Source organism: Salvia splendens, chromosome 15, assembly GCF_004379255.2.
Source record: "Salvia splendens isolate huo1 chromosome 15, SspV2, whole genome shotgun sequence".
NCBI lineage: Eukaryota > Viridiplantae > Streptophyta > Magnoliopsida > Lamiales > Lamiaceae > Salvia > Salvia splendens.
This window is the reverse complement of record NC_056046.1, coordinates 16,739,542-16,752,095: the sequence shown is the minus strand read 5'-3', so window position 1 is coordinate 16,752,095 and position 12,554 is coordinate 16,739,542. Positions and strand designations below refer to the sequence as shown.

Below are 12,554 nucleotides of genomic sequence, written 5' to 3'. Positions count from 1 at the left end.
TTTTTAAATAAAAATCCTATTTTGCATATTAGCATTATTTTTTCTTTTATTCATATAATTTGATTTGAATATTCTAAAATTATTATTGATGTAATTAGTAGTAAATTTTTTTTAGATATTAAAAATAAATTGAATACTTTTAATAAAAAAGATAATGTGAATGTGAACTATACGATGAAACTAAAAAGATAGTAGTATGATTTAAAATCATTATGAAAACTAATTAAACTAAGTTTTATTGTACTGAAATGTGGAAATTAATAATACTCCATACGCTTTTTACATAAAAAAACAATAAATAAATGGTAAATTTAAATAAATAGCTAGAATATATCCAGCCAACCTAATTGTATCAAATATACGTATTGCAATATTTATATGAACGTAGAAAGGGTGTGAAGTGAGTATAATCAAAATCCCTTAATCATCAGTTATACAAATCCAGTGGAATTAATTGAATAGTACCCGTTTCCTCTGAACCCTTGAATCTGTTGTTGAGAAATGATTGTTTGATTTGATTTGGGGAAGGGAGAAGAAGATTGATAATAAGGTTTAAGTTGGCGTTGCGAAGAGCAACCCCACATGAGTGAGCGGAGCTCGATCAGAGCTGCGGCGCTTCCAGTTCCATTTCCAGCACAATCGGATATATAATGCGTTGTGGTGGATGTGGATTGAGGTGGACCGAGATTGAGGGTTGGATTCGGGACTATGACAACATTCAGCGCCTCGCTATCAAATTGATCTACGCTCAGATTGTATGCGCCTTAATCGGATCGCTGGGAGCGCTCTACAACGGCGTATTGCTCGTCAATTTGGGGATTTCTTTGTTCGCACTCGTCGCCATTGAGAGCAGCAGTCAGAGCCTCGCCAGGACTTACGCCGTCCTCCTCTTCTCCTCTATTTTTCTCGACCTCTCCTGGTTCTTTCTCTTTTCTGACCATATCTGGTATTATTTTCCCTCTTCTTCTCCGTTTTCGTTTCTTCCTAATCATGCATCATTGCTTCTATTTCAACCATACATGCTCTACAACCAGTATATATCTAGTTTAAAGATGCTAGTGTAGGTCCAATGATTGTAATTATGATATTGTTATCTCTACTTTCTCTGTCTTGCAAGTAATGATTTACTACTTATAACACTGGTGTTAGTTTTTGTTATGTGGCTCTTTTTCTCGTATGCTGATATTAGGAGTAGTTTTTAATCTCAGCCTTTAAACTGTCATCAATTTTCATCTTGTGCTTGCAGGAACATTCCATCTGAGATTTATGGAACCTTTGTTAGTTTGTCAGTGAAGCTCACACTAGCTATGCAAATTATTGGATTTTCAGTGAGGTTATCATCTTCACTGTTATGGATGCAGATGTACAGACTAGGTGCTTCGTACATGGACAACTCTGTTCATAGAGATACAGATGTTGATCTGAGGAATAGTTTTCTCAGCCCTACAACTCCTCTAATTCGACGTCCCTCTGGTTCTGATGATGTAATTGGAGGTTCCATATATGATCCTGCATATTATTCTTCTCTTTTTGAAGATGGCAGAGATAATGCTTTCCTGTGTGAGGTAAGCTTTCATCATCCTAATTATACACTGCCACTGTAGATTATCTATCGCCATGTGTACTCACGAGTCATTAGTCATGAAGCTGATATGCATTATGTTGGACAACATTACCTAAAACAGCTTGTGCTTCTTCAATCTTGTACACGTTGAAAATATGCTGTCCTGAACCACTATTCAAGTTAATGGCTAGTGGCTACTGGATAAATGCTTTGTTAGCCAAAAGGCTGAAAACCATAAAGTTGCTCGTATGAGAAAGGCGTCTATTATGTCATCAAATAATGTGAAAAGGCAGAAGATGTTACCAGTTACCTATGATCTAGATGTTATAGTTGTATATCCACTTCCATTAACAATGGTGGAATAGGAATGGCTATCTATATGCTACCATGTCTATCTTTGTTGCAAAATATCAATTCCTTAATAGGGAATTGAGCGCATAAAATTTCGATAATCCAAAATAAGTTAGAGAGATAGGGATTCTTGTTTAAGTTTAAGTTTAAGTTTGTGCCCACTAGATGTGTTTCCTGTAAATGAACTATTACCATAACATTTTCTTGAAACTCTGACCTCATCTCATTCTGTGAACATGCTTCTTGTATTTGGCATTTGTCTCTCAAGTTTCAAATTGATTTCATCATGAATTTCTCTCATTGCCTCATCCATAATTTTCCCATTTTTGTGTTAGCTTTTCCAGGTACATTGTATTAGTTCCAAAGCAAATAAATTAGTAGATTACTTACCATACACTATCCTCAATAAGCATCTGCATGTACTCTTGTTCTTTGAATATATTTTTATGCAACTTTACCAAAGCTTTGATTGATAATTTCTATTTTTCCATCTGCCTGAGGATGGTAGGAGTTGTAATGTTGTATTCTAGGCTTGTCTTAAGCTTCTTCCACAAGATCTTCAAAAATGGAATATAAACTTAGGATTAGGATCTCTATCAGTAGTGGTAGTTTTTGTCACCTTATGCATGCTAATAACCTCTGTGAAGCAAAGATTTGCAACGTAAATAACATATGGTGTTTTCTTTGAACAAATAAAATGCATCATTTGGGAGATATGATCAACCATCACAAATATTGGGTTCATCTGCATCCTAGGTAATCCAAGACAATCCATGCTTACATCGTCCCTTGAACTTGGTTGTTCCGGTCGTAGACTTATATAACTCAATCCTCAATCATTGCATAAGTTTTATCACTGCCAAGATGTCATCTTAATCCTCCACGTGTCAAATTATTTTGTCCATCTGGTGTACAAACTCAGGCCAAAGGTTGGGACAACATGATATATGCCCAATAAATTAAGACATTGGAAACTTCTGATTTTGTGATCATAGTAGATCAAGTCCAGGTCTTGATCATAGTAACCTCTCACTATTGACCCTATGCATCTCTATAACAACAAAAAACTCGTACTGACTTCGCATTTCTTCAAGTTAGAATTTTGACAACTTCCCTCCTGAATGTGGTGCTCACCTCGTCTCTTAATGGAGGCTAATTAAATTTTAACTTCTTTTGAGATCAACATTTTGAAAAAAGCTTAAACCATGCAACATATCCAACACGCCATCAAGTTTTGGAATCAGAAACTAGTAGTTTATTGTAATTTTGCTAATATCACAACCTTTGATGGCATGCATATTCTTAATGTACCAACCTTCTTTAGATCTAGGGGTTTGAAATTCACAAAGATATTGGTATTAAGTCCATTTCCCAACAAATCTTTACACATGTCTAAAGCTCTTTCTGTTCTTTCAGTCTCATGCAATTGTGTGGTAGACATAATCTTTCCCCAGATATGATTAATGTGGTGTTGGATGCTTCGTTTAAGGGGTAGCCCATCAGACAACATTAATGGAAAACTTGTTGTGGCCTCTTCTAGGATTGACTTCAGCACTGCACGGATGGAATGGATAAATTATTGTATATTCTGACTTCTTTGAGTGCATAAGCAAATTCCATTTGCTTCAATTTCCATCAGGAATTGCCTAAGACTTTTACATAGCATTGTCCTAACTTATCAGATTTAGGAGAGTCTGAATCCCATATTAAAGCCAGTAGGACTTCCATTCAATCTTTGTAGAATGCATATACATTCTCTGTCCCATGAATTTTGTTGTTATCAGATTGAACAATGTGTTCCAGACAATAGATGGAACATGTACACCATGCTGCTGAAATGTTAGGATGAAAAGTCTCTTATCAGGTCTTCTGAGGTAGGACACGACTTCACCAATTTTCTTGGTGCAATACCACCTTCTATATCCATATATTTTCACTTTAATCTTAAAGGGACATGTTACCAATAAAGACTAGGGCTGAGATTAACTGTCATATACTTTCTGTAAATTTAAATAGTATTTTTTAGATAGTAAAGGAGTAGAACCACTTCCAGGTTTTATACTAAAACAATATTGGATAATTCCAGCTTAAAGGACTTCTAATGTAAGATGTTTTCGATTAATTTTGAGTTTCAGAGTGATACGGCTATCTGCAATCTTATTATTTTGGAGATTATGTGCTGTTCATGCATGCCAGCACTCATCCAAAACTTAATGCCTTAAGGTTAAGGGGCTTTTGGGTAATGAATAATATGTATGGAACAAAATAATGGTAATGATTTATCACATGCAAAAAGTATTTCATTTCCATGTATATTATCTTCTAAGATTACGTATATGTTTTTTATGTTGTGCCTTTTCCTTCCACCTCTAGTCCTCAACAAAAAAAATAGTAAAAGAAAAACATAAACTACAATCATTGACACCAAGTCTAAACGCCTCCACCCCTACAATTCCCCCACTGAGATTCAACCTGCTTTTGTTACGCAAACAATTGATTTAGTTTATTCCGGTGACTTATCTAAAATCATTGTTAAATGTCTAAATCTTCTCCCACATCGACTTGGCGAAGATCCCACCTAATATGTAAGTGTGGATAACCCTCCCCATATGAGGCCTTTTAAGGGGGTGAGTGGCCCATTTCTAATATGGTATTAGAGCGGGTCCAAGTCGATGATGGATTTCTCTTTATTTCTAATCTGCTCACGAGTGGAAGTTCGATGTTCATTCCAGCTCACATCGATGATGGTTATTATCTCTTGTCTTGCCTACCCACGTGATGGAAGTCCAATGTGTCATTCCGGCCCACACATGTGGGGGCATGTTAAATGTCTAAATCCTGTCCCACATCGACTTGGTGAAAATCCCATCTAATCTACATACGTATGGATAACCTTCCCCCCTTTTGAGGCTTTTTAAGGGGGCGAGTGACCCATTTTTAATAGTCATTTTTGAGAAATATTTATCTTGTATATTGTCTCTTACATCTACTTATAGTGATTCTCCATCCCAGATATTCATAAGGACGGGTGGAATAGAGCTTGAAAGAGATCTAGAGTCGCATTGAATTTAAAGATCAACCTTGAACTTTTTTGGAGTTTTTATTGTACAGTTTTTTTGTAACCATTATCATCTCCACCTAGTCAATAAGAGCTGGTGGTTGACTGCTTACGGGTTTTTTCAAGAAGATTTACCTAGCATGAAATCTGCTTGTATATATATTGCCATGTTAGGTTTGATAGGTATGGGAGCCATGTGGACTGCTTAACTAAGCCTAGCAATTTTCAAGGGCCTTGTGTTGAATTTTGCATCTTCTCTTTTAATGATTTGATACTAATGAAATGCAGTCCTTATACTTTTGTGTACTACAGATGACTTTAACGTTTGCATGCCTTCCTTTTGATGTCAGGCTGGCCCAGGTCATGGCAATTCTGTAGGTAATTCTGAATCTACTGCTGAAACTGTTTATCCAAATGCATCTCCAGGGAGACCTTTTCATTCTAATGATGTAAGTCTTTGCTACACATCTCCTAATGGCAGTATAGTAAAACCTCGTCGTTGTGAAACTGATAAAAAGAATAGCCTCTGTTATTCAATGATTACTCATGGTCCCCATATATCTAATTATAAACCGTCAATACATATTCTCAAATTAAATACATGTGTAAATCTTGTGTAATTTCAGGTTGAGAAAGATATAAGAAAGCCCCAGGTGGTCTGAGCCAATTGCGGATGATTCTTTTTGTTTGGTGGATCCGTTTTTCCTCATTGAGATGAGATGAGTCTGATAGATAGGTGGAAAAGCAAGATTTGTACAGATATCAGTCATGTATTCTTTTTGCAGCTAAAATGTGAGGAGAAGATTTGTTGTGTACATGTATGTTCCAACTAGTCTTGCTGTTGGTTTTTAACTAACCTCTTTATCTTCCAGGGCTTTGTTTTTCTTTGGATATAAACAACCAATCAAAACAAGGAATGGATCTTGCACTATGCTTTCAAGTGGGCAACAATTATAATCATCTAGTGCTATATTAAAGTACAAGTACCTCTTAATTTTAGTTAGGGTGCAAAAAGAGCCTACGTGGTCGGAAAGATGATTAGAAATAAAAATAAAATTTGAAATTAATACTAACAGCGGTCGGATTACTATCGTTTTTGAACCAAAACATACATTAGGGAGGTACGTACTTGTAGGGGCATTTTGCACCTTTTCCTTAGATTAAAAGTGGCCTTGTTATAAAACTTGATTTTTCTAATTTAATAATAAAATTCTCTAGGAATTGAGTGTGCCTAGTACTTTTTACACTTCATTTGAGAGTCTAAAAATGGTTGAAATTTGAGGTCCGTTGAGTGGATAATGAAAAATAAACCATTAAAGTTAAGGAAAGGATTGATGAATGAGAGTTAACTGTTTTTGTTGGTGAAAATGGATTGGATGATAGAACGCGGTTTGCAAGTTGGAATATGGAGCGCCATCCAGTGTTAATTGGGATTAGATTAATTTATTACTTCCTTTTTCTTCTAAGAAAAAATGAATAATCACATCACCACCATCATCATCCATTCATCATCGTCTTATTCATTCCAAATCATCATTTGGAAAAGATTGCGACTGTCTCTGGCTGCCTTCGTCAGTGACTTGTCCGACAACTCTTTTCCAATTATCAACCTCAATCTTGGTAAAACTAACCAAATCCATTTCATGTTTTCACATCATTCAAAATCAAAACTTGTGTATTATGTTTATGTTTATTGCAGGTGATGTCAAGTATGGAGCAAGCGAGGTACTGGTGTCACATGTGCTCTCAAACAGTCAATCCCATCACGGATAGTGAAGCCATGAAATGCCCTGTTTGTGGCAGCGGCTTCCTCGAGGAGGAAATCTCCGAATCCAACGACCGCGCCCTCTCCCTCTGGGCCCCTAGCTTGCTCGGCATGATGGCTAACCCCATCCGCCCCCGTCCCTTGATGGAGACGGAGGCTGAGGATGATGCTCAGCTCACGACCAGGCAGAGGTCTAGGAACTCAGCCGCCATTCTCCAGCTCCTCCAAAGCATCCAAGCTGGAATGCTGGCTGATCATCATAATCAGGAGAGAGAAGCACAAGCACAGCGTGTGATCTTGATCAACCCCTTCAACCAGACCATCATGCTTCAGGGGGACCGTCCCCCCTTTGCCTCTCTCGGTGACTATTTCATTGGCCCTGGTCTTGACTTGCTGCTGCAGCACTTGTCCGAGAATGATCCCAACCGGTATGGCACTCTGCCTGCGCAGAAAGAGGTGGTCGACGCCCTCCCCTCTGTCACCATCCACGAGCCGATGCAGTGTGCTGTTTGTTTGGATGACTGTGACGAGGGGGCTCACCTTAAGGAGATGCCTTGTAAACATAAGTTCCATGAAATGTGTATCGGGCCCTGGCTTGACCTGCATAGCTCTTGCCCCGTGTGTAGGTATCAGCTACCGGCTGATGACTCTAAGCTTGTCTCTGATAATAGCACTCCAGATAATAGGATAAGTGACAATGGGAGACGATTCTCTGTTCCGCTTTTCTGGCCTTTCACCGCTTTGGTTCAATCGCACGATGCACCAACACCTCCATCTGCAACTGAGGATCATGACAACTGAGTATTTTGCATGTCATCAGTACATAATATACGTATATACTCGTATTGTTCGATTATAGGATAGATCATTTACTGCTTAGGCTGTTTCTGTTTCAGCCAACTCTCAACTTCAACTTCAACTGTATACTTTCATAGGAGACGGTATTCGGTGAATCTGCATTCAGTATTTGGTGATATGACAACAGCATTACTTATATTTATTTCATCTCTTAACAAATTTCTTATATCTGAGTTTGAAATGTGCCAAATCACATTTATTTCCAGGGTGTAAACTCAAAATAACACCCTGTCAAAGGTGGTGAACAACACAAAAAGAATTTAAAAAAAACAAAACATATGGAGTAAGAAAGTTTGATGGTTTGTTCGCCGGTAATAACCCATGTCATCTCAGAATCACTTCACAGTGACAATTTTGATGATAGACGCCGTTCCAATTCGGTGAAGAGCCACGACAGCATCCCCGGCCTTGCAGAGACCTTTTGTTTTAGCATGCTGAAGAGAAAATTCCAGTGCTTCCTCCGTGGACTCTTCATGAGAAGCCCTTGCAGATCCTGCACAGAGAATCGGAACCAGACCCCTGAATATAAGGCTGTGCCTAGCCGGAGATTCATCACTGCATGACCAATCGAAGGAATCTGTCTTTATTTCAGGAACCACCACGGACAATATCGGCATGCCTGGCCTGTATTTAGCAACCAGCTTAGCAGTACTTCCTCCTCTAGTTAGGACCAAAATGAGAGCAGCTTTCGCTGAGTTAGCTGTCCGAACAGCTGATGATGCAAGACTCTCCAATGGGCTCATGGGGACCGGTGCATTTGCCATGATGCGCTTGAATGCATCAGCATAGTCAATCGTACTCTCAGCTTCTAAACAAATCTTTGCCATGGTAGCAACTGCGAGTTCTGGATAAGCTCCTGCAGCTGTTTCGCCACTGAGCATTACACAGTCTGTGCCGTCAAGAACAGCATTGGCAACGTCAGTGGCTTCTGCTCGAGTTGGCCTTGGGGACTTGATCATGGACTCCAACATCTGTGTAGCTGTGACCACAGGTTTTCCGTGGATGTTGCACTTGTAAATCATGACTTTCTGGGCCAAAAATATCTTCTCAATAGGAATTTCCATTCCTAGATCACCTCTTGCAACCATAAAAGCATCTGTATTGGCAAGAATTTCATCGAAATTTGCCACCCCTTCTTGATTTTCTACCTAATAGAAAACACTCAATATAATGTGAGAACATATCAATCATTGCCTTCTGCATCACGGAGACTCATCATATGGATGGTTTTGTTGAAACAAGAAAAAACTAACAAAATCGATTCGACATGAGCCTAGTAGAGAACGCCAATAATTAGCACGAAAATTAGTTTCAAACATTCGAAACTCCTCGATAACTATAACCAACCAAATTTTAACACAACAAAAATTGACTGCATTTTCTCTCTTTTCACAGTTTTAGTTTTACCAAGAAGCCATAGATATAGCCCAAGTCTTTCTGAATCAAATAGGCATAAAAGTAGTTCACTGACCTTGGACATGAGAAGGATGCTTTTGGCATGTTCACCCAGCAACTTACGAACCTCGAGCAAGTCAGAACCTTTGCGAACAAAAGAAAGAGCAATCATGTCAATTTTATTAGGAACTCCCCATTTCAAAATATCCTCCTTATCCTTTTCTGTCAAAGTTGGGAGGTCCACAATCACTCCAGGAAGATTGACATTCTTTCTCTCACCAAGCATTGCAGTGTTCTCACAGCGGCATCGTACCAAACCTTTCGCTTTGTCACACGACAAAACAGTAAAAGTGATGGTGCCATCAGCACATAGTATCACACTCCCTGGATAAACATCTTCAGCCAACTTCTTGTAGCTCATGCTAATCATCTTCTCATTACCCTTAATGTCATAGTCAGTGGAAACCGTGATCTCTTGGCCCTGTTTAAGCTGAACAGGCTTGCCGTCTTTCAGGAAGCCAGTTCGAATTTCTGGACCCTGCATAAAATGTTAAAGAAGCAAACAACGTGAAAATACAGTTTTTGAGACGTGAATCATTCGAATTCTTCTAATCTATGAGAAGCCTCACAATTAGGATTATATGCTTGTAATATTTGCATAATTAACTTAGAATTGAAGAGTTGTAATGCTTAGGTCACAGCATCGAGATATAATCCAGAGCTGAAATCTAACTGGAGTGGGAAAAAGGAAAACCTTGGTGTCGAGCATGACAGCAGAGAGGATGCCGGTGTTGTCCATGGCCTTGCGGAGATTCTCGAGAGTCTCCTGATGGTATTCATGCGAGCCGTGGGAGAAATTGAATCGCGCGACGTTCATCCCGGCGCGCAGTAGCTTCTCGGCCATGGGCACGGAGCGAGAGGCCGGTCCGAGCGTGCAGACGATCTTGGTCTTGGGGCGTCTGATCTCCATATCCGGCAATCAATTCAATCGAGGAAATTGAGATCACTGTGTGTGTGTGTGAATGTGAGAGCAAACTGAATTTGTGATTCATTATGAAGGTTTGAGATCTGAATTGTAACCAACCAAAATCCTCTGCTCTACGCTCACATTCATTTCCTGCTCCGCCCAATCAATTCAAGACAAGAGGCTTCTAATATTGCCATTAAACTAGAAAAACCATACAAGTTTGCATGGCCGGAGTATTATTAAATTCCAATTACTATATGATATTTAAATATGTTGCTTTTGTTTTGCGATTGTTGTGAAAATCGAGGTACAACTTATCGGGCGAAATTACAATGGAAAATAAAGGAAATTACACGGAAAATAATTGAACAAAATACATGGAAAACTTGTGGAAAGCGGTAAGCCGAGTCGAGGAGTCCTCTTTCCGCAAGACGAGATATGCCCCGGTAGTGCTCTCGGTTTGGCGTGTCGTCCCCAAAGATAAAACGGCTTCGTCTCTGGAGTAGCAGCACCGCTAGCAACAGAGCTCCGGCGAACGGGAGTGAGGCAGGGGCAGAGCTTCGACGGGAAGTTTATGCAGAGAGGGAGAGAGCGTGTATGCAAAATGCTTGAGTATGTTGTGTGTAGAATGCAATGGATGCATGGCTATTTATAGGCCAAGTCCACCTGCAGGGCATTGATGGAGTCAACAGCCATTATGTGTGCCATGATGGCTTGACTGTAACCGCCGGGGGTTATTGACTGGTGCACTAGCCAGTGGGAGCTGAAGAGACACGACGCACCTGGACACGCTATACGACGGGATACACCATGGACCCGTCGGGGACCTTTTGTCTCCCGTTATGGGTCGGGGTCCAGCGGGGACCTTTTGACTCCCGTTGTGCGTCGGGGTCCAGCGGGGACCTTATGTCTCCCGTTGTAAGTCGGGGTCCAGCGGGAACCTTTTGTCTCCCGTCATGCGTCGGGGTCCAGCGGGACCATGACGTGGACCAGACCCGTCGGGGATAGCGTGGAGTTTGGGTTGGTCTAAAAAGAACAAGCGGGGCACGAACCACGCTCAACGACCAGCTCCAAAGAACAGCTCAAAGACCACCCAAAGACCAATTGCCAAGATCCAAGATCCAAGGCACAAGGCACCCGGTGCACGGGGCACGGGTCACGGGACACGGGTCACGGTGCACGGTGCGCGGCTCGCGGCTCGCGGCTCGCGGGCGGGCGGCGGCGGCGCGCGCGTGTGCGCGCGTGTGGGCTCTGTCACCCGTCTTATTCCACGATAATTATTACACATGATAATTCATCTGATTAAATACTTCATCAAAGAAGTTTATCATCCCCGATGTGGGATAATTAACACCTAGTTAATTAATCCCTTAGTCTTTTCACATAGCTCATTTCTAGCTTTATTGTGACCAACTTTAATATATTATTTCTCACTCATCGGGAATCGGATTTGAGAAAGTGAATATACTACGGTCATCTACTCGGAACGTAGATCGACGCTATTGCATTTAATTTCACAAAATTAAATGTCTTACACCATTTATTATTAGTCAAAAATCCTTTGACCAAGCACGATTCCAACAATCCCCCACATGAGTGGAAATTGCCCAAATGCGATTGTTTTGCGATTGTTGTGAAAATCGAGGTACAACTTGCCGGGCGAAATTACAATGGAAAATAAAGGAAATTACACGGAAAATAACTGAACAAAATACACGGAAAACTTGTGGAAAGCGGTAAGCCGAGTCGAGGAGTCCTCTTTCCGCAAGACGAGATACGCCCCGGTAGTGCTCTCGGTTTGGCGTGTCGTCCCCAAAGATAAAACGGCTTTGTCTCTGGAGTAGCAGCACCGCTAGCAACAGAGCTCCGGCGAACGGGAGTGAGGCGGGGGCAGAGCTTCGACGGGAAGTTTATGCAGAGAGGGAGAGAGCGTGTATGCAAAATGCTTGAGTATGTTGTGTGTAGAATGCAATGGATACATGGCTATTTATAGGCCAAGTCCACATGCAGGGCATTGATGGAGTCAACAGCCATTATGTGTGCCATGATGGCTTGACTGTAACCGTCGGGGGTTATTGACAGGTGCACTAGCTAGTGGGAGCTGAAGAGACACGACGCACCTGGACACGCTACACGACGGGATACACCATGGACCCGTCGGGGTCCATCGGGGACCTTTTGTCTCCCGTTATGGGTCGGGGTCCAGCGGGGACCTTTTGACTCCCGTTGTGCGTTGGGGTCCAGCGGGGACCTTATGTCTCCCGTTGTAAGTCGGGGTCCAGCGGGACCATGACGTGGACCAGACCCGTCGGGGATAGCGTGGAGTTTGGGTTGGTCTAAAAAGAACAAGCGGGGCACGAACCACGCTCAACGACCAGCTCCAAAGAACAGCCCAAAGACCACCCAAAGACCAATTGCCAAGATCCAAGGCACAAGGCACCCGGTGCACGGGGCACGGGGCACGGGCACGGGTCACGGGACACGGGACACAGGACACGGGTCACGGAGCACGGTGCGCGGTGCGCGGTGCGCGGCTCGCGGCTCGTGGGCGGGCGGCGGCGGCACGCGCGTGTGGGCTCTGTCACCCGTCTTATTC

At 41.5% G+C, this 12,554-nt stretch overlaps 3 protein-coding genes across 3 annotated transcripts; 2 read left to right on the top strand and 1 right to left on the bottom strand.

Annotated features, from left to right (window-relative positions):
- Positions 1–393: 393 nt before the first annotated feature.
- LOC121767454 lies at positions 394–5,844 on the top strand. The gene is made up of 4 exons (XM_042163721.1): positions 394–946; positions 1,247–1,565; positions 5,324–5,422; positions 5,600–5,844. Exons 1-4 carry the CDS (start codon positions 651–653, stop codon positions 5,633–5,635), a joined length of 750 nt encoding a protein of 249 aa, XP_042019655.1. The 5' UTR covers positions 394–650; the 3' UTR covers positions 5,636–5,844.
- A 543-nt stretch (positions 5,845–6,387) lies between these two features.
- On the top strand, positions 6,388–7,692 carry LOC121767099 (E3 ubiquitin-protein ligase SIRP1-like). Its single transcript, XM_042163293.1, has 2 exons — positions 6,388–6,593; positions 6,673–7,692. Exon 2 carries the CDS (start codon positions 6,676–6,678, stop codon positions 7,537–7,539), a length of 864 nt encoding a protein of 287 aa, XP_042019227.1. The 5' UTR covers positions 6,388–6,593; positions 6,673–6,675; the 3' UTR covers positions 7,540–7,692.
- An 87-nt stretch (positions 7,693–7,779) lies between these two features.
- LOC121767098 (pyruvate kinase, cytosolic isozyme-like) lies at positions 7,780–10,080 on the bottom strand. The gene is made up of 3 exons (XM_042163292.1): positions 9,746–10,080; positions 9,068–9,529; positions 7,780–8,744 (listed from the first exon to the last, which is right to left on the bottom strand). Exons 1-3 carry the CDS (start codon positions 9,959–9,961, stop codon positions 7,932–7,934), a joined length of 1,491 nt encoding a protein of 496 aa, XP_042019226.1. The 5' UTR covers positions 9,962–10,080; the 3' UTR covers positions 7,780–7,931.
- Between the last annotated feature and the right edge of the window lie 2,474 nt (positions 10,081–12,554).